The 22,959-nt window shown below is 40.1% G+C and overlaps 1 protein-coding gene across 3 annotated transcripts in view; it reads left to right on the top strand.

Moving 5' to 3' along the window:
• The window catches only part of LOC133396537 (CUB and sushi domain-containing protein 1-like), a 620,476-nt gene that overhangs the window by 497,109 nt on the left and 100,408 nt on the right, over window positions 1-22,959 (top strand). For all 3 annotated transcript variants that reach the window (XM_061666524.1, XM_061666517.1, XM_061666531.1), the window contains 4 exons: window positions 7,062-7,253; window positions 9,900-10,038; window positions 14,877-15,064; window positions 19,465-19,659. In XM_061666524.1, the coding sequence (XP_061522508.1) occupies window positions 7,062-7,253; window positions 9,900-10,038; window positions 14,877-15,064; window positions 19,465-19,659 (714 nt within the window). The remainder of the gene's footprint in view (window positions 1-7,061; window positions 7,254-9,899; window positions 10,039-14,876; window positions 15,065-19,464; window positions 19,660-22,959) is intronic.

Below are 22,959 nucleotides of genomic sequence, written 5' to 3'. Positions count from 1 at the left end.
AATACTTATTAAAATCCAAATACAAAGAAAGTATTACATGTTCAAATAAAGTGCTTAACTTCAGAATAATTTGAAAATACTAACAAAATACAGATAATACTTCATGTTTTGATCATATGGGTAGAAGCAAAATCATGCATTGTAAAAACGCATTATACATAGGTAGAAGGGTTTTCCAGTATTTTCATGTCAAGTTTCAGGATGCGTGTTATACATGGGTGCACATTATACATGAGAAATTACGGTACATCAACTGCTTTCCGAGTACAGTTCTCACACACGACATACTCTATGCATACAATGAGACGTAATACCTGTTATCTGTGAGGTTCAAGCATATAACCGTCACATGAACTCTCAACCAAAAGGAGTGAGAACCAGATTACTTGAAGAGGTGGTTGAGGGATTTATCTGCATGCTTTCTTTTTTTTCCTGAAAATAAAAATAAAGACATAGTTCACTTGAAACAGATTTAAGATTGAGTAAATGGGTGATGAAATGTCTGCGGCAAATTGGTATAATTGTTGATAGATCCGCATTGTTATGAACCAACATCATCTGCCAGGCCATTACTCTGGGCCAATCCACAGGGGTTTGTAGGTGAAAGGCTGTTAAAGTGTCCAGCCTCGGCTCAGACATGTCGCCTGACTTAAAATGCTTGGTAGTTTTTTTCTCTTTGTTTATTTGTTTTAAGAATAATTCCACAGCAGTGACATATGTCCATCTTGGATATGTTAAGAAGGAAATGGCTGCTTTGACAGGAATGCTGCTGCAAGGCTCAGTCTGGAAATGAAGTGTAGTAAACCAGTGCTTATGTGGTCCAGTCCACACAAACATAAGTATATGTGTGTGTGTGTGTGTGTGTGTTGCCAAGATATCAGCCTGCTCTATAATAACAGCCACTGGAGAAAATTATGGGTGTGCATTTCAGTGCACAGATTAGTAAAACAAACAGACTATAAAAAAAAATATTGTTTGATCTGATTTCCTGTTTCATTCCAATCATGTTAGAGGTTTATAAATTGAACATGTTTCCCAGATTGGTACAAACGTTAATATTTTGTATTGGTCTTTTACAATAGTATTGTAGTATGAATATCTCAATCTTTAGATCGATTGGCCCATCTTTACATGACTTTTTTTTTGTGTGTGTAAGGGCTAATGATGAGTGCAGCAGCAATGTCTACACAAAATAGCACATTAAATTGCATTTTATTGAGTTACTGCCGATTATTAATATTTATATGCAGAACGATGTGTCTCTGTCTCTCTCTCAGGCACATTTATTTTTTAATTCCAAATATTGACACTAACATGCTAATCAAAGTCTGGTTATTTGTTCCATTAGTATGTTAATTCCTTCTATTCCCTCATGTTCATTTACGATTAGGTAAAGGTGATATTTAATCCGGTACTAAATAATACTGGTTTGCAAAATATAATCTTGTCAGTGTTATTGTCAGATGTGGAATCCTTATGGAAATCGTATTTTTATTAAGTTTAAGTGTGTGTACATTGTATTTCATAATGATGTATGTTATTGAAGGTCATATTCCATCCAAATCCAAATTGTTCCACTGTTTTATGCATAACATAGGTCATGATGACTCTGTGACTTGGTTTAAGTTTGACATCTGTGTGGTTTTGTCGATTGATTGCAATAGCTTTAGTTTCATCAATTAATATTCAAGTACCTGCCCACTTTGTGGCTGGTATAGCCCACTCATCTCAGGAAAAATGGCTGAGAGACAATGCGCTGTGTTTTTTGCAAGGCTTTGCTTCAACTGCCGACATCAGAGGCGTTGCAGAATAAATGGCTTCAATTTGCTTTTGGAGAAATTCCTACCATTTTGGAACCAGAATTCTGCTGTGTTCTGGCTGATTTGGTGGAGGATGACTTCATAAACATAAGCTTTCACACACGCTGGAAGTGCATTTTCGGATTTTGAGCCAGCAACCCAGCCGGGCACGCGCCGCCAAGCCATACAAACAGTATATAAAGCATACATGTGTTGTGTTTAACAACAGAACTTAACTATATTTATAATTTATCATGTAACTGTGGATGAAATAGCAAAGCTTGTGGTCATTGTCGCCAAAATGTGGGGACGCAACGCACATCACACGCCAGTTATGTTAAAATGAATTGGGAGTGCAGGACCAGCCTCCTAAAAGATCCTTCTCTCTTTTTATTTTCACCCGCGTCCTCTGATAAATCCGGTCCATCTGCGATTGCTACTCTATCTCTCTCTGTCTTTATGGTTTAATAAAACTGATAATGTACAATATACTGCTTGTGTAGCAAAGCAAAGCAAATTTATTTATATAGCGCATTTCATACACAAGGTAACGCAATGTGCTTTACATGATTAAAAGCATTTAAAAACAAAGAAAAAAGGAGCTTATAAACGTTTAAAACAAATGGGGAAAAAATCTAATCAAATAAAAATACAATTAAAACTGCATACAGTGCAAGAAATATCATTTAAAAGTGGAAATGCTCGAGAAAGCATGGCATTAACCTGGACTTAAAAATATGCACACTTGGGGCTGATGTCACTTCTGTTGGCAACTTATTCCATTTGTGTGCAGCATAATAGCTAAATGTTCCTTCACCATGTTTGCTTTGGACTCTGTGCTCCACTATTTGACCTGAGTCTGTCGATCTCAGAGCCCTACTGGGTTTATATCCCATTAGCATTTCATTCATGTATTCAGGACCTAAACCGTTTAGTGATTTATTGACCAGTAGCAGAACTTTAAAATCTATTCTAAAGCTGACTGGAAGCCAGTGTAAAGACTTTAGAATTGGAGTAATACGCGCTGACCTCTTTATTTTGGTCAGAACCCGAGCTGATCATTCTGAATGAGCTGCAGCTGTTTAATGGTCTTTTTAGGGAGTCCAGTCAGAAGACCATTACAATAGTCAAGTCGACTTGAGATAAAAGCAAGGATGAGCTTCTCATGATCTGCTTGACACAGGCAAGCCTTCACTCTGGATATGTTCTTCAGATGGTAGAAGGCAGTTTTAGTAATTGATTTGATATGACTGTTGAAAGTCAGGTCGGACTCTATCAGAACACCATGGTTTCGGACTTGGTCTTTGGTTTTTAAAGAGTGACTCCAGGTATTTACTAACAACAATTCTCTTTTCTTTATTGCCAGAAACAATTATTTCAATTTTTTTGTGGTTTAATTGCAGACAATTTTAGCTCATCCAGATATTTATCTGTTTTAGACAGTGACACAAAACCTCAATTGAACTGTAGTCATCTGGAGACACTGCTAGATATAAATGTGTCATCTGCATATCTATGATAGTCAAAATTAAAGTTCTGACGAATTTGACCCAAGGGTAGCGTATACAGGCTGAACAGGAGGGGTCCAAGAACTGACCCTTGAGGGACACCATAGGTCATTGCTATTCGATGAGATTGAACACTTCCAATGGTTACAAAATAACTCCTTTCTTCCAGGTAGGACCTGAACCATTTAAGAACTGTTCCATTTAGTCCTACCCACGTTTCCAACCTGTTCTGCAGTATATTATGATCTACCGTATCAAAAGCCGCACTGAGGTCTAACAAGACCAGAATTGACACCTTTCCCGAGTCAGTATTCAACCTTATATAATTTAGCACTTTGATAAGAGCAGATTCTGTACAGTGATGAGTTCGGAACCCTGATTGAAATGTGTCAAAAAGTCCATTTAAGTTCAAGAAATTGCTGAGTTGATTAAAAATAACTTTCTCAACAATCTTGGCTATGAAAGGGAGATTTGAGATGGGTCTATAGTTTGCTAACATGGAAGCGCCCAGCGTTGTATTTTTTAGCAGAGGCTTAATGGCAGCTACTTTAAGAGCTTTAGGAAACTTGCCTGACTGAAGTGAGCAATTGATTATTTGCTCCCACTCACCTAGCACAGACTTTGCAATAGCTTTGAAAATGTCAGATGGTATTGAGTCAAGACAGCTCGTGGATGGTTTCAGCTGCTGAACCGTTTTCTCTACAGTTTTTTGGTCAACTGTATCAAATTCTGACATGGTAATAGAGTTTTTCCTGGGTGGCTTCAGATGTAGTATCATTTTATCAAGTTTGCTGATTTGTGCTCATATTTAACCTGATTGATTGTATTTTTTCACTAAAATAACAAGCAAATTCATTGCATTTATCTGCTGTTAGGAGTTCTAGAGCTATCTGTTTCGGAGGGTTGGGGGGGGGGGGGTTGTGAGCTTTCAACCACAGCAAACAGAGTGCGAGTATTGTTGAAGTTCTTACTGATGATAGCAGAAGTGTTGCTGTCGAGCCCTGACTAACTCTTGGTTAAAATTACAAAGACTGCCTGTACAGCTCAAAGTCAATTTGGAGTTTAGTTTTTGTCCACTTACGTTCTGCTTTCCTAGGTCGTTCTGCTTTCCTAGGTCCGAGGTCTTTACCATCATTGTGCTCCTCCACAGTGTTCTTGGTTGCCTCAAGATTGTCTTAGTTTTAATAGGAGCGACAGCATTCATGACATTTGGGAGTTAACACGGGAAATTATCCAAAAGTTCATCAACTGCCTCAGTAGTCACAGTTTGTGGCACAGCAATGGTCTCCATAAAGTTAGTGGCGGTACTCTCATTTATGTACCTTTAATGTGTAGTATGTACTACAGGATTACTGTTCAGGGCGGCCGAGATCAAATGTACGAGTTGAATTCTTCCGACATGGCCGCCGCAAGATGGTGAGATATTACCGACGGCCAATCAGAGCGAAGCTGTTTTCCATATTTATATTGGGGAGATCAGCAATCCAATAAGAACAAAGCTTATTGACATAATAAAATACTAATGAGAAATCTGGCCATCTCAACTGCCAAGGCATAAAATACCAACTAGAATAGCTTGAAAAAGGTCATCCTGGTCATTTTCAACCCAAATTATCTCACAAACCCAATAAAAGGACATCAGAAATTTCCATCCATCCATTTTCTGTACCGCTTTATCCTCACAAGGGTCACGGGTGTGCTCCAGCACACCCGCGACCCAGCAATTATATATATTTTTTTTAAATAAAATTGAGAGTATATTATAATTATATATTATTATATTATTTTCATCCATACATCCTTCCATCCATCCATTTTCTACCGCTTATCCGAGGTCGGGTTATGGGGGCAGTAGCTTTAGCAGGGACGCCCAGACTTCCCTCTCCCCAGCCACTTCATCAAGCTCTTCCGGGGGGATCCCGAAGCGTTCCCAGGCCAGCTGAAAGACATAGTCTCTCCAGCGTGTCCTGGGTCGTCCCTGGGCTCTCCTCCCGGTGGGACATTCGCAGAACACCTCACCAGGGAGGTGTCCGGGAGCCATCCGAATCAGATGCCCCAGCCACCTCATCTGGCTCCTCTCGTACTCGTGGAGGAGCAGCGACTCTACTCTGAGAACCTCCCGGATGACCGAGCCTCTCACCCTATCTCAAAGGGAGAGCTCGGACACCCTGCGGAGGAAACTCATTTCGGCCGCTTGTATCCGCTTGTTCTTTCGGTCACGACCCACAGCTCGTGACCATAGGTGAGGGTAGGAACGTAGATCAACCGGTAAATTGAGGGCTTCGCCTTTCGGCTTAGTTCCTTCTTTACCACAACGGACCGATACAAAGTTCACATCACTGCAGACGCTGCACCTATCCGCCCGTCGATCTCCCGTTCCATTCTTCCCTCACTCGTGAACAAGACCCCAAGATACTTGAACTATTCCACTTGGGGCAGGATCTCATCCCCGACCTGGAGAAGTCACGCCACCCTTTTCCGACCGAGTATCATGGTCTCAGATTTGGAGGTGCAATCCCTGGCCCCGCCTGTGTGGAGTTTGCATGTTCTCCCCCGTGCCTGCGTGGGTTTTCTCCGGGCACTCCGGTTTCCTCCCACATCCCAAAAACATGCATTAATTGGAGACTCTAAATTGCCCGTAGGTGTGAATGTGAGTGCGAATGGTTGTTTGTTTGTATGTGCCCAGCGATTGGCTGGCAACCAGTTCAGGGTTTACCCCTCCTCCTGCCCGATGATAACTGGGATAGGCTCCAGCACGCCCGCGACCCGAGTGAGGAGAAGCAGCTCAGAAAATGGATGGATGGATGGATATTTTTTTTTTTTGTCATTTTAAATGGAAGAACAGTTGAGTTGTAGATTACCTGCATTATCAACAACATATTAAGTTCAGCAACCCATGTGATGAAAACACAATGATTTATGGGTATATTCAATCCATTTTATTTTCCTGTATACTTTAGTTTACCAGCTGAACAGGAGTTATTCCAAGGCGCTTTTTATATTGGGGAGGTCTAGACGCAAGCTCCTCACACTTTAAATAAAATCAACAGAACTCCACATGGGAAAACACTGTCCCAGGCAGGGACTCATCAAAAACACAGCGAAACATCAAAGCTCAGGTGTGGTATTCGACGAAAATAAAAAAACAAAAAAACAACTCAAACGACTCATATAAACACACACCCCATGGCTGGAATATTTTTTATTTTTTTATTTTTTTTTTTTTTACACGTTGATGGTTGTCTTCTTTTAGCCTATATCTGGTGCCTGTTGAAAATATTACTTACTCCGTAGAACCATCAAAAGTAAAGACAATTACTTTAGTTTTAAACCGAAATAGCCATGTTCTATTTCCCTATTTCTATTCGCTTCCGTGATTCAGGATGCCAACATGTTTGAATGTTGACAGTGCTGCTGATTTGTCAAAATTTAAATGATGCCTTCTAACCCCCCCACCCCACCCCCACAAAAAAAAAAAAAAAAAAAAAGGCATATCGCTCATTGCATTTTGGAAAGGATCTGCAGTTTGCAACACATTCTAAACAGGGTTATATTGCGGCTTGACACAAAAACCGACATGGCAGATAATACATTCCGTACACAATATGCAACATTTTTGTCTGCATTTTCAATACAATGACAGTATGGCCTTTTTGGACTCACCACATAATGGACTATTGTGTGTCTCGAAATTGTGTTTTTTTGTTTTCAGACAGATAATGCTGTTGTGTTTGATTTGTCTCACTTTGTCTAGCCACAACAGCGACGACCTGTAATGACCCTGGCATCCCAGTAAATGGCTCTCGATACGGGGACAGTAAGGAGCCCGGTGACAGTATGACATTTCAGTGTGACCCTGGCTATCAGCTTCAAGGTCCTGATACCATCACGTGTGTCCGGATGGATAACAGATTCTACTGGCAGCCTGACCCTCCAACGTGTATGGGTAGGTGTGCGTTATTTTGGTGATCACTGCCTTTATAACTCTATTTTAGATAAAGAATCATGGGTAGCAGCAAACAGCCTTCAGCTTCACCAGGAAAAAAAGTCTAAAAAAAACAATGTTTATTATTCTGAAGCCCACATAGAAAAACGTTTACAAAACCCACATTCCCTGTCTTCAACCCTGTGTTTTTATCACTATTCCTTTCATTAATTTTACTGACAGTGTAGTGATTGTAATTCATTTTACTACGTGTATTCATTAGCAACAGTTTTGTTTCATTTATCCTGTTTCTCAGCTCCAGTGTTTCCTTATACCGTAGGTTGTATTGTCATTGTGCCTGGCTGTCTGGCTCTGGCTTGTGAGTGTCCTGGTGCAGCCAATGTAGGACTGTGACGAAGCGACACAGTGCAGAGTCCCTTGGACTAGGCTTGGGCAGTCTCACTGATTATTTACTGTACCTGTGATTGGAGACTCTGGGTTCCCTGGTGCTATTGCTCCCAAAGAGGGTTCTTTTGCACCTACTTTGTTGGTACTCAGCCCAGCCTTGTCCTAGCACAAAACTGTCCAGGGTGTTAACTTCAGTTAGGCCATATATCCAGTATTGCCAAAATATTTTCTACTAATCACAGTCCATTATTTTCTGTACAAAATCTCTTGACAACAGGCTCCATAATGACAAAATATGCCCTTGTTTTGGGTGTCTGGGTGGATTCCAGTCAGGGGGTGTGGCAGTCACTAGAAATAACTCATCAGCAGCCCCTAAAACAACCTCGCAGATTTGTTACAGATGCTCTCTTTTACAGATCTCATCCAGTTTTATACTCAAGTGGCCAAGATGATGTTTGTTTACTGAAATACGGGCTGTTGAAGCTGAGGCTGTGGGAAGATACATTTTTCATTTTCTCACACAATTAGTTGTGTGCTGCCTCTGCTCCACATTGAGTCATTTTTCACCGGCCATGTGTCCTGGCACTTTGATAACAGTTTTAAATAAATTCTTTCCCTTATTAAAAAAAATGTCAAACACAAATAGTTGACTTTTACATCACTGTCTGCTACTAAGTCATTGTCGCTGTTTACACTTGATGCATCATGTCTTTCTTTCTTATTAGTAGGGAAGGTTACTGTATCAAGCAAATCAGTGAAACTCTCTGGATTACCAATCTTCTTTTCTACCCCTTTCTCTCCTGACACGGACTGACTGAAGTATTAACAGTCACGTCACCTTGAAGACATGCTATCATGAATGTTCAGTCATTATCTTAGTCAAATAGAATACTGAGTTGGCTTGTAGTTCCAGAAATTATTGGATGGCATATTGCATATTGCATATAAGGCAGTTAAATACTTCAGCCCAAATGACGCAGCTTTAAAACCTCCTCTGGAGAGAAACCAGAAGCTGCTCCAACACTGTGACTTTTACTGCTATTGCTGTATCAAACAATAACGTACAGACTGTCATACATTTTAGAAGGTACCAATACTGTATGCATCACCCCACTTAAAACTTGCTCTGGGTAAAGTTAAGCAGGTATGGTGGAAGAACATGGGGTCATCACGTTCTTTGCAATGGAGGACAATACTAACCATTGAGAGCAGTGAAGGGAATTCTTCTAAAAGTTTCAGACAGAACATTTCACTGTCTGTTGTTTAAAGCACGACGTGTTTGCTATTTTCCACCATGATAACTAGCATCAGAGTCACCTTCTACCAAGTGCCTGGAAAGCTTCCCCAACCAACCCCACATTGCATTCCCGCTATACTTTTGCAGTTGGTTTTACACCATCCAACTTTCAGGTGTGCTTTCCTTCATTTTGTCTCCCCAATTCCCTCTGGCGAAGTACAGTTCTCGTTTCACTGTGGATAATGATAATTGAGTTTCAGTTACACAGATATTGTGAGTTGCGGTGGATGGTTTTCTACCAATATAATGATTACCACATCAACACTTTCATCTTCTTTTAACTAGCGTTGGCAAAATATTGCAATAATATTGTATTGAAACGCTGTAATCCAAACACTCTACAATGGAAACACGGCTTTTGTTCCCAATGCTGCCACTGACTCTCCTCACCTTTTTTACGGTTTAAATACCCTTCTGTGTTCTCTCTTTGTTTTTTAATATTATGCATCTCCCGGGAGTAGCATTATACAGGTTATTTAGGGAAGTGTATGTTTGTGTGTGAGTAATCTACTTGACGATTAAGGCCTTTGTTTACCTTGAGCTCACCGTTGCTAATGTGTTCACACCCACTTGCCTCCCTGAGTCATCCTTAATGTCAGTGCATCGGTGCCTCAATTGATCACTGGTGCTAAATATTTCTCCTACTCTTTTGTTGTAGTATAACAGGACCACCAGGGGTGATTTTACTGTTTACTACCGCAGCCTCACTCTGTTTCCAAATTTCACAGCCCTGGTTCTCTCCTTTTTTCACTCTTTAGCAATCTGTGAAGGCAATATCAGTCATCCACTAGGTGTTATTTTCTCTCATCTCAACCCTTTGCCACACCTCTCATCAGTAGCTAACCCTCTTCTACTCTACCTTGATCTCTGGCTTGATATGGATGTTCAGTCAAAGGGTGATTCTCCCTGCAGAAGGCTTGTTGTGTTATGATCATCTCTCTATTTCTGGGTTTTCTCCCCAGCAACCTGTGGTGGTAACGTCAGTGGCCCGTCTGGAGTGATCCTGTCTCCTAACTACCCCCAGCCTTACCCCCCAGGAAAAGAGTGTGATTGGCGAATCCGAGTCAACGCAGACTTTGTCATTGCACTTATCTTCAAAAGGTAGGGGCCCAAAATATGCGTGAACACGGTGGCTTTTAATAAAAGTGTAACTGTCAAAAAATGCACTCTAAGCTCTCGGTCTGCAAGTGGAATTTTGAGTCTGCAGAAACACCTCTGTTGGTGTTTCTAACATGTGATTTAAGTAATGAAATATTTAGATCGAAATAGCATTGCACATCCTTTTAGCTCAGTTTTCAGTTTCCTTCAGGCAGGGATGTCTTTGACGTATTTAGCTGCGACATCATAATAACAGGTCGTGATCAACCAATATTTGTTAAAAATAAGCAGTCATGCTAAAAGATTTAATGGGCTCACTAATGCCAATATGAAGTCCTTAAGATGAGTCATGGTACATATTTTGAGTGAATGCAGTTAAGCACTTTTTTTTTTTTTTTTTTTTTTTTTAATGGTGGTTAATATATGTCAGCAATCATTAATTGTCTTTAACGGTCTATGTATCTTTAATGTACCTTATTTACAACATAGGGTTGAAATGTTCCATGCTTTCGCTGTAGTTTTGATCAATTCCAGGTGTTTTTTTCCCCACGTTTACTGTCAATTGGGTACTCGGGCATGTTTTATTTGTCATTGATCATGCATTCCGATGACACCACACTAATATTGACAGGATACTGTATATTCACTGTCTATTTACACTGCAGTCTCATTTCCAGATATCTTATTTATATCAAATTTATATGAAATTTCACGTGGGTTTTCTTTTGTGTGTTTTTTATTATGTCAATAAACTTACCCTGTTGTACCATCCACACATAAAATTAGGAAGAGATCCTTTCTGTAGACACAAAGTATTCTGTTACCATTACACAGAGACTGAAAAATCCTACAAATCTCAACAATCTATCTAACAGCGACATTACTGACTGTTGTCCTCAAATGACTTTTCTTATTTAAAAGAATTACATTATTTTCCGATGCTACTAAACTCAATCAAAATGACATTGAGTATGTTGGCTGTGGTGAAAGGAAAAGTATTTGTACTGTGCAACAAAATTAAGGCAAAAGGTCTCCTCTGTCATCCTGATGCCAGCAGTTGTTTTGAATGAAAGAGAATAATTGCATACAATTGTGCTGTCCAAAGGGCTGTCTGAGCCCTGGCCAAACATGTTTTAATTTCTAACGAATTCATTCACGCATTGTTTTTTTATTATTATTTTAACTAGGACACCATCATGTTTGATCCTGATTTCAACTGATTGAGGAACAAATTACAAAAACGTAAGTTAACCTGATTCAATTGAGACACATTAAAATAGTGTACTTCTCAGTTTACTAAATATTATTTTGTTTCTTCGATGGCCAAAAAAAAAAAAACATTTGTCAACGTAGGCTTATTTACATTATTTCAGTCTGTAGTGTGAACGATTCTGCTTCACATGTAGCAAACTAGATATTGTATATGATAACTAGACTGTCCCCACAATAACATTTTAAATAATTAAATGAATAAATAAACTTTATATTCCTTTCTGTGGGGCTGTCCTGGTTGACACCCCTCTGCAACATCGCATGGACATCGGGGACAGTGCCTCTGGATTGGCAGTCTGGGGTGGGGGTCCCCCTTTTTAAAAGGGGGACCGGAGGGTGTGTTCCAACTACAGGGGGATCACACTCCTCAGCCTCCCTAGTAAGGTCTTTTCAGGGGTGCTGAAGAGGTGGGTCCGTCGGGAAGTCGAATCTCAGATTCAGGAGGAGCAGTGTGGTTTACGTCCTGGCCGTGGAACAGTGGACCAGCTCTGCACCCTCCGCAGGGTCCTCGAGGGTGGATGGGAGTTCGCCCAACCAGTCTATATGTGTTTTGTGGACTTGGAGAAGGCGTTCAACCGTGTCCCTCGGGAGTCCTGTGGAGGGTGCTTCGGGACTATGGTGCACTGAACCCCCTGATACGGGCTGTTCGGTCCCTGTACTAGTTTGTACGAGTCAGAGCTTAGTCCGCATATCCGACAGTAAGTCGGACTCGTTCCCGTTGAGGGTAGGACTCAGCCAAGGCTGCCCTTTGTCACCGATTCTGTTCGTAACTTTTATGGAGAGAATTTCAAGGCGCATCCGAGGCATAGAGGGTGTCCGGTTTGGTGGCCTCAGTGTTTCATCTCTGCTTTTTGCAGATGATGTGGTTCTGTTGGCTTCATCAAGCCGTGACCTCCAACTCTCACTGGAGCGTTTCGCAGCCGAGTGTGAAGCGGCTGGGATGAGAATCAGCACCTCCAAATCTGAGACCATGGTCCTCAGTCCGAAAAGGGTGATGAGATCCTGCTCCAAGTGGAGGAGTTCAAGTATCTTGGGGTCTTGTTCACGAGTGAGGGAAGAATGGAACGGGAGATCGACAGGCGGATCGGTGCAGCGCCTGCAGTGATGCGGACTTTGTATCGGTCCGTTGTGGTAAAGAAGGAACTAAGCCGAAAGGCGAAGCCCTCAATTTACCAGTCGATCTACGTTCCTACCCTCACCCAAGGTCACGAGCTGTGGGTTGTGATGGAAAGAACATGATCCCGGATACAAGCGGCCGAAATGAGTTTCCTCCGCAGGGTGTACGGGCTCTCCCTTAGAGATAGGGTGAGAAGCTCGGTCATCCGGGAGGATCTCAGAGTAGAGTCGCTGCTCCTCCACGAGTACGAGAGGAGCCAGATGAGGTGGCTGGGGCATCTGATTCGGATGCCTCCCGGACGCCTCCCTGGTGAGGTGTTCCAGACGCGTCCCACCGGGAGGAGACCCCGGGGACGATCCAGGACACGCTGGAGAGACTACGTCCTTCGGCCGGCCTGGGAACGCCTCGGGATTCCCCCGGAAGAGCTTGATGAAGTGGCTGGGGAGAGGGAAGTCTGGGCGTCCCTGCTAAAGCTACTGCCCCCGCAACCCGACCTTGGATAAGCGGTAGAAAATGGATGGATGGATGAATTTAAAAATTCATTTGTGTTTCCTACCGATTACGACACTGACTTTTTGGTCTCTCTCTAGAACATGCTCTATGTTATACAAATCTTCTTTCTGCTAATTAAATTAGCATGTATAATGATTAAAAGTGACCTTTGTGACTTAAATGCTATGCTAAGATTATAATTGATCTCTATTGAATGTTATAGCTCTGTCTGCTTTGTCATTTCATGACATTTACACTTGGAATGTGGCAGTACAGAAAAATGTATTTGTAAGGATCACTTTAATGCTTTGTCAGTACAGAGGGGCTTATGTGCAGTTAAGCTCTTGCAAAATCAGATATAAATACAGGCCTTACCATTCACAGGGCTTATGTTAACCTTGCAAATGATTACATTAGGTGATTATGGGATGTATTATGCCATAATAGATCATGCTCTCAGAAAAGTGAATAAAACTACAGTAGAAAAATATTATTTTCCAAGAACACTGTGATATGCACATTGCTGTACACTTGAAGTCCGAAAGTGCATGCTGCAAAAGTGAGATTTTTTTTTTTTCAGAAAGAAAACACACCTTGACCATTGTAATTATACGTGATATACCAAGAAAGAAGCATGTTGATGCAAACAAAATAAGGCTAAATACTATAAAATCACAAGCACAGCCTCACTTTTTTAACCTGAATTTTGTCTTGATTAAATTATTATTATTGATTATCCTTCTCATTTATCTACATAGCTTCTACTTGAATAGTGAAAATATAAATTTTGTAAAATAACAGACGAATAAACTACAACAAAAAGATCAGCTCGGCAGTAGTAATCATAAGCTATGTGGCATAAAAAAAAAAAAAATGATGATGAGCTGACAATGGAATTGACTTTAACATCCCTCTGGTCCTTCTCTGCACTCACAAGTGTCACACAAAATCACACACTCAAACACAACACATGACTTCCAGCTTAACTAGACAGGTGGAGAATCAAAGCAAATATAAATGTGTACTCCAATGCAAACATAGAGGTATAGGTGTGTGTGTGTGTGCTTGTTTAACTGGCAGGTGGGCGCTAAGACTAACATAATTGCTGCCAGGATGAACATTTTGAGATGCGTGTGTGTGCTTGCGAGTGCGTGTATGTGTGCACTCTGTTATACATGATTTTATCCAGTTACATGTTTGAATTGTATTCATTAATGTATGAAAATGAGAAAAAAGAAAAATGAGAAAAACAGCCAAAGCCCCTCCTCAGATTTTGGCTAGAATGATATGCACACTGTTGTTAATTGGGCTGCTTGGTGAAACATTTTCAGAAACTTTCCATGTAAAATTTAGCAGGGGAATTTTGGAAATTAAATTAAGTTTAACTGGGGAAGGTATGGGAATTTATAGAATGTAACTCCATGGTGGTTTCTAGTATGAGCAATGTGTGCAGTTGCACAGTTCGTCGTCCTCCTTAAAGCTAGGTTCACATCTGATGTAACTGTTAATTGGGGGTAATATGGACACAAACCAATACCAGCATTTTATTTTATGACAAGCAGACATATGAAATGTGTATTTATGAGTACTGCTATACTTTCATTAATTGCTTTCACATAAAAATCTTCCATAGATGTGATGGAGGAATGAAGACTACATGCTGTGGGTGTGGCCTCAATAACCTTACAGGAAGTTGTGTGTTGAATGTGAGCATGTACATGGACAATGGAATTGAGGGATAAACGGGGAAATAATGTGGCTGTCATATTTCAATTCTCTAATTTGCATTGTTCCATTGATTAGTGTAAATTACCAAATATTACTGTTCATTTCCATATTTTCCTTTTAATTCCCATGTCTACAACTAAAAATCTAGTCATGAATGGCAATTATTCCTACCAGAACAAACAGTGTACACAACCTATTTTGATGCGATCGATCTCTGTTTTCATTCTATCAGTTTTAACATGGAGCCCAGTTATGACTTCCTGCACATTTACGAGGGCGAAGACTCTAATGGGCCTCTGCTGGCGAGTCTCCAAGGCAACCAAGCCCCAGAGCGCATCGAGAGCAGTGGTAACAGTCTTTTCCTGGCATTCCGATCGGACGCCTCACTGGGCATGTCTGGCTTCGCCATTGAGTTCAGAGGTAAACCTTTATCTTTACATTACTGTCTTTTTTTATATAATGGTGTCTAATATTTCTTAGCCAAAGACTGAAATGTACAGACTGATGACTGTCTGTAAAAGTGCAGCTAAAGATCACCTAAAAGTTCAGGGGACCATCAGACCTCCAACATGGTTAAATATTGGCTGTTAAACATGTTTTGTTTCTTCAGTTTGAAATTAATAGCTATATAATAAGTCAGTATTGCTATAGCAACAAAACAGTCTGCTTCATCACGGCACTGGTGATATGGCTATTGGGTCACTTTTACCTGGTAGATTGTCCATATACTGTGGATGTAAAGCCTACCCCTGTTCAAATGCCAGGTTTTCTTTTATGTATATGAACATAAGACCAAGGTAAATCATTGCACAACTTTTTTTCCACCATAAATGTGACCTATGACCTGTACAACTCCATTGAAACCAAAATATTTTCAAGAAAGGACGTTAAAATAACGAACTAAAATAACGTGATTGTACAAGTGTGCACACCCTCGTATAACTGGGATGTGGCTGTTTAGAATTAACCACTAACATTGAAATTCTGGTCAAGTGGGAGCCAGCACACACCTGCCATCATTTGAATGCCTCTGATTAACTCCAAACAGAGTTCAGTTGTTCAAGTCCACGTTTCCTAGCATTTCATTTGCTTTCTAGCAGAAGCCTGAAGGTTTTGTTTTAAGAGTGACTGCTATTTTGAATGGTTCATTATTCCTTCCACCTTGTCTAAAGCCCAAGTTTCAGCTGAAGAAAAAGTGCTGCCACCACCATGCTTTACTGTAGGTATTCTGCCCTTTTGGTAAAGAGCAGTGTTGTGTTTGTGCCAAAGTACCTTTTGGATTTATGGCTAAAAGGTTCAATTTTGGCTTCATTGGACCAATCTCCCAAATACAGAGAGATGTGTTATGGTCAGATGAAATCAAGGTTGAACCTTTTGGCCTTGCCAAAATTCCAAAAGGTTCAACCTTGATTTTTTTTTTTTTTTATGTTTGTTAGAAAGCAAAAAGCAATACAAATTTAAAAATTTTAAAAAAGAAGCCTACTAGGACAACTGATTAATCAGAGGCACTTTAAATTGTGGCAGGTGTTTGCTGACCCATTTCCAGTAACATGGATTTGAATGTGATTGGTTAATTCTAAACACACATCCCAGTTATACGCTGGTGTACACATTTGTGCAAATTAGTTCAGTTGTTTATGAACTTCCCCTCTTAAAAATAATTTTTAAAAAATCAATTGAGTTGTACAGGTTATAGTTCACATTATTGGGAGACAAAGTTTAGAAAGAGTTTATCTCGGTCTTGTTTTTTTTAGATCACAAAAACCTGGCATTTGAACAGGGGTGTGTAGACTTTTTACATCCACTATAATTATTACATGTATTAACAGGGGCATTTTACTTCTTGCTCATTTTATTATTTATGCATGTTTCACTCGTGTACATATAGCAAACGAGAGAAACTACCATTAGAAACTGCTCCAATTATGATGCAGTGCAGTCCACCGAACTATAATAATAACCATGCTGTTAATTAATACCTATCTGAATGTGTCTAGTACTGTTTTGGATGCAGGTGGTTTACCACAAATGAATGAACTGGTTGGTCTCTCTATGTATGGATTATAACAAGGCCAGAGTAGTTTTGTTCTGTTTTTATTTTACTATCTTTTAGTATGCCATGGCTGTGAGTTTGAAAACACTTTCAGTCAGTAGAAATTCGACAATCAATAGTGACATTTCCAAACCTTCATCCATAAAGCAGATCACCTTTACATGATGCTTAAGAGCATTATTTGGGATTATTTGTCATTGAACTGTGGGACAAATCAAAGCTACATCACATCTCTTGTGATCTTCTGTATTATCATAACGATATTGTTTTTTTTTTACTTGGCTTGAATATTAAAATGTCGATATAGAGATGCTGCATCTGCAGACTGGCTAATATTTAAAGCTGCCAACTCTATTCAGTTGAGCATCACATCATGAGACTTTTTCAACAGAAAGGGCATAATGTTCCGTGTCAGCCCATGAGTTGTTTACCGCCACAGATTGTGACTCATCTTGGTTTTACAGAAGCGGCTTGACTGGTTGTGATTTAACAGCTATTGTCAAAGCGAAGCTGATTGTTACTTCATCGTCTTACTGCAGACTAGATCTCCTCTGTCAAGTTTTATAAAATCCATTTTCATTTTTCTGTCTATCTCACTCCATTTATCTGTAATTAAAAACGATTATCTCCCCCTCTGTTGTCTGCCTCGGAAGGCCACCTCACACCTCTGTACTTTTGTCATTAATTCACTACCTTTCATCTGCCATCACTCTAATTAAAATGCAACCTTAATCATCTCACTGTGTCATTTGCTTCTCCCCCCCCCCACACACACTCTCATCTCTCTCCCTTTTCCTTTTTTCTTTGATTCTTTGCTGGGCAATCACAGAAAAGCAAACAACCTGGACCAACACTAGAGCTAAGACAGTTTTTGACATTGTTTGAGTTAGTTTCTACTCCATCAATCTTGCTTCTTAGCTTACACTCATTACCCCTTTCTTTTTCCTTGACAACATGAATGTAAGAGAGAGGATGTGTCGTAAAGGGTCTCTTTTTGTTTGTCACATCCAATCAGATTAAAAAATAGAGAGTAAACGTCGTAGTGCTTGACAGCAGCCACTAAGTCAATCAAGAGTAAAACATTTTCTGTCAAGAAATTGATGGGTTTGTTTTAATAAAGACATGTAAGTGCAGTTCTGACAAAACTGCAGCTATGCCAACATACGGACATACTGTACCTTTTCCAGGGGCAGTTGTTTGCAGTCTTGCAGTTTCACCTTCAGTACATGTACAGTATACTGTATCTCCTAATGCACAGGTTCCTTACCTGTTGACCATTACCACACCATGTGCAAGGCCATGTCAGGATACAAGACAGAAGAGAGAACAAGCTAGTCATTTTGTGTTATTCCTCTTTTTATAAATACGTGCAGTTAAATGTAATATGAAATCCACATAATCACTTAGGTCATAGGTGTCAAACTCAAGGCCCGGGGGCCAGATCCCGCCCACCACATCATTTCATGTGGCCCGCGAAAGCAAATCATGCTCGTCAACCTCCGTGATTTTTGCTAAAATCTGTACCCAAATGCCAAATTGTCATAAGAATAAACAATAATGTTGAGATATTGCATTTTTCTGTTACCAAACCCTTCTTCTACAATAACTTAAAGACAACTTGAACAAACTCTCATCCTTGTCTTCTGATTGCAAAACTAGTTACCCCTCAATTGATTGTGTAATGGTAATAATATGTTTTGGTGATGATTAAGCATTTCTATGGTTTCACTGTTCTAACGGTCCTCTGAGGGAAAACATAACTACAATGCGGCCCGGGTCAAAGAAAGAGTTTGACACCCCTGACTTAGGTGATACTTCTTCAAATGAATAAACACAATGTTGTCCGTTGTTGAGGGCGCCGACAAACCTCCTTCTTAAGCCGGAAAGAGCAACAGAGATAGCGAGACACTACTGGTGTGTCCATATACTGTACTGCATAGGTGTCAGACTCAAGGCCCGGGGGCCAGATGCGGCCCACCACATCATTTTATGTGGCCCACAAAAGCAAATCATGGTGTCAACTTCCGTGATTTTTGCTCAAATCTGTACCCAAATTGTCATAATAATAAAACAGTAATGTTGAGATATTGCATTTTTCTGTTACCAAACCCTTCTTCTACAGTAACTTAAACAATACTTGAACAAACTATCATCATTGTCTTCTGATTTCAAAACTAGTTATCCCTCAATTTGTTGTGTAATGGTAATAATATGATTTAGTGATTAAGCATTTATATGGTTTTACTGTTCTAATGGCCATCTGAGGGAAATCATAACTACAATGCGGCCCGAGACAAAAATGAGTTTGACACCCCTGCTGTACTGTAAAGAGTTCCTGATTATCTGTGTCTCGTTTTCATGACCTCCCCGTACTGGTATCCCGAGCAAATCAGTACCGGCAGGACAATTCCTCAGCTGTGTGCGCCACAGTTCAGGCATTACGTCAACAAACAATTTATTCGGATGCTATTTTGTAGTAACGGGGTAAATTTGACTGAGAAAAAGTACACTTTTTTTTTATTTAGCAAACGTTATGGACTAAAATGGAAAAGTTGCCAGAAATGTGTACTCAGTTATAAAACAAAACTGTGTGATCCAAAAGAGAGAATGCTGAATAATCAGGCCTGCACATTTTCATGTTAAACTTAACAAGATGAATTTGTTGAGCTAACATACATATTCTGTCCAGTATCGCTGTCATAAAGGTATTTATCGTACAGTATATTATTTTATAAATGCATTAAACTCACTTTTTGTATTCTTTCAGAAAAGCCAAGGGAGGCCTGCTTTGATCCTGGTAACATCATGAATGCTAGCAGGACCGGCTATGACTATAAACTGGGATCTCAGGTGTCCTATAACTGTCACCTTGGCTACACAACAGTGGGCGGCCAAACAATAACCTGTGTGATGGGGCAGGATGGGAAGCCAGTGTGGGACAAGACTCTGCCGTCATGTAAAGGTAGGAGAGCTTTGTGGTTAAACAAATTGTTACACACATACTGTAGGAACCAGATAAGAGGTCACACCACGCATACTATACAGACAAAAATAGTGAATTAATCAAGCAGTTTGTTAGACTGCCAGTATTTATTCATCTTACTGAGACATTATGGACAATTCTATGGTTTCAACATTGTGTGAACACTTTGGGGGAGACCTTTTCCCGTTCTTAGTGCACAAAGCAAAGCCCGTAAAGGCATGCTTGGAGGAGTTTGCTGTGGAAGAACTAAAGAGCCCTGACCTCAAACCCATCAAGATAAGTTTGGTCTCCTCAGACAGCTGATTTCACAAAGTGTTGATAACATACACACAAACACACAGGGACATACACACACTGCCAATTGCCTTCTTGATGGTGGTAATGATTTGCAATTATGATTGACATTGTCAAAGAAAGTTCAATTTATGTTTCATACAGTAATGTGGTGAGAATTTACAGCATGAATATATCGAGATTACTCAGTAACCAGTGACAATACATACCATTCTGTCTTGGTTTTATCCGTTTTGTCTAGTTGTTCCTATTCCTGTGTATATTCTTTAATTAGTGCTCAAATTGGTGAGTGCTTTGCTGCGTGAGTCTGCGTGTGCACGCGCGCGCGTGTTTGTGTGTGTGTGTGTGTGTGTGTGTGCATGAGTGCTTGCATGTGTGAACATCTGAGACAGATTCTGTCAGGGATTGGAAGGCCAAGCTGTCACAACTGTCTATTTGATTAATGGCTGACAGAGCCCAGCCAGTGACACCTGCCAAATGGCCATTTGTAGTGTATTTGTCATATGAAGTGTGTGTCTCTGTTGGAGTGTGCATATAAGGGAATCTCAGAAATATGTAAGACAGTAATCTGACCTGTGGCCACAAATCAGCGGAGATGGATAATAACCAGCTACATTTGCTTTGTTATTTTTACTTAAGTAACTTTTGGGATAAATTGTACTTGTCATAGTATTTTTAATGCAACATACTTTTACTTGAGTAATTTTGGTAGGAAGAAGTGCTACCTTTACGATGTTACATTGAGCTAGATTGTGTTTGCTACTTGTATTTTTATGTACAGGTATTTATTAATGCTTGCAGGATCTATTTTGGCTTGTCAGGGAGATGTGTCAAATTGATGTTTCACCAAATCCAACGTAACTACTGGGGATTTCATTTGACCAATCAAACGGCGCTATGCACCGCAGCCACTCACAAAAACCAAGTTATCAAAATCACTAATTTATGGGAAACATGGCAGAAATCTATATTTACCTACAGATAGGCTCCAGCTCACCCAAATGCGTATAAGCGGTATATAAAATGTATGGATGGACCCCAAAAAAAGAACAGCTATGCCATTTGCTGTCATTTATGTCTGCCTAAAAATGTCATTATTTCAGTGTACAAAAATTTCACTTCAACTTCACGTGAAAACCTTACAAAAGACTGTCTCAGTCTGTGTTTGCAAAGGAATAAAGCCAGCCGTTCATCCGCAGCATGTGAATGCAAATTGAAGTCCTTCCTACCCAATCAGACCCGCTGAGTTTCTCACTGTAGAAAGGGTTGTGTGCATTCAAAAGGAAGATAGAGTCGAAGCAATCCACAAGGTATGCACAGCACTGAATATAAATATGTTAGTCCATAGAATTTAAGTTGTTGTTTGGAATGAAACAGATGTCAGCATTCCTGATAAATATGGTTGAATCCCAAAATTCAGTATAATCAAATTACAATAATGAATAATGTCTGCCTGGTGAGCCTATTATGCTGTTTCACGTGTGTGAACAAAGCAAGCTAATGTAAAACCATTTATTGTGTCCAGAGGAGGGTAAGAACGCGCTACATTTACTCCGTCATATTTACTCAAGTAACAGTTTGGGTAAATTGTACTTGTCAGAGTAGTTTTAATGAAGCATACTTTTTACTTTGACTCAAGTATTAATGTTATGAAGAAATGGTACTTTTACTCCATTAAAATAATCTACATGCCACTCGCTACTTTCATTTGTCAATCATGGTGTGTGCGATCTATTTTTAGACTTTTGTTCGACCTCCACATAGGGCGCCGTTGCGCCAATCCACCGTGATTACCACAGTGACATTTGACTCAAGTTCACCAATCAGATGACACAAGAAAGTCACACGTCCACACACAAAGTCTTCTATTGAGCTTCACGGGCCAATCAAAGTGAGTTGTGACAGCTGCGCGAGACTCGTGTTTACATTACAGACTACGAAAAACAACAGTTTTAACATGCCAGTACTGTTTTGTCATTGCCCAAACGTAGATATTTCAGCCAACTTGACAAAACACCTGGCAGTACGTTGCAGATGTTATTGCTGTTGTTTTGGCGGTGCATATGGTAACATTAGCCCTATTTTTTGGTCACAAGTAACTTTCTTTTTTCTTAGTGACTGTAGATCAACTTCTCTCTCTCTCTCTCTCTCTCTCTCTCTCTCTCTCTCTCTCTCTCTCTCTCTCTCTCTCTCTCTCTCTCTCTCTCATACACACGCACTTTATCACTAAGTCTGGTCAGCAAACAGCTTCTTTTAGTGGATAAAGCAAATCATATTTTTTTAAGGGCCTATGCATGTGTTGTTTTTGTCCACTTAAAAAATGAAAGGTGGCAGGTGTGTGGACTCCCATTGAACATGAGTTTAAATGTGATTTGTTACTTCTTAACAAAGCCACTCGCCAGTTATAAGAGGAACTGCATCCTTGTGCAACCAGATATATTTTAATTTATTTTATTTAAACTTTATTTAACAAGGTAAAAGAGCAGTTAAAACATTACATTTCTTTTGCAATGTGACCTGTCCAGACCTGTCAAATCCAAGTCCATCACGTTCAAGTTTATTTCAGTTGCTTATTTTCACCTCACCTCTCAAAAAGATAAAAAAATAAATCAGTTGATTTGCTCAAATTCTAGTTCACATTAATGGTGGAAAAAGTTTTCAAATGATTTATCTTGATCAAAATTATTTTACAAAACAAAAAACTGGCATTCGAACAGGGGTGTGTAGAGTTTTAATATTCACTGCAGCCTAATCTGTAATCTGCTTGGTGATGTGGGAGGAAACCGGAGTGCCCGGAGAAAACCCATGCAGGCACGGGGAGAACATGCAAACTCCTCACAGGCGGGGCCGGGGATTGAACCCGAGTCCTCAGAACTGTGAGGCTGACGCTCTAACCAGTCGTCCACCGTGCCACCGTCTATTTAACATTCATGCACTACTTAAACTCAGAACAGTACTTAGTTTTATTTCACTGAGGACTACTGT

This window comes from Phycodurus eques, chromosome 2, assembly GCF_024500275.1.
Source record: "Phycodurus eques isolate BA_2022a chromosome 2, UOR_Pequ_1.1, whole genome shotgun sequence".
In the NCBI taxonomy this organism is placed as follows: domain Eukaryota; kingdom Metazoa; phylum Chordata; class Actinopteri; order Syngnathiformes; family Syngnathidae; genus Phycodurus; species Phycodurus eques.
This window is presented reverse-complemented; position numbering and strand designations above follow the sequence as displayed.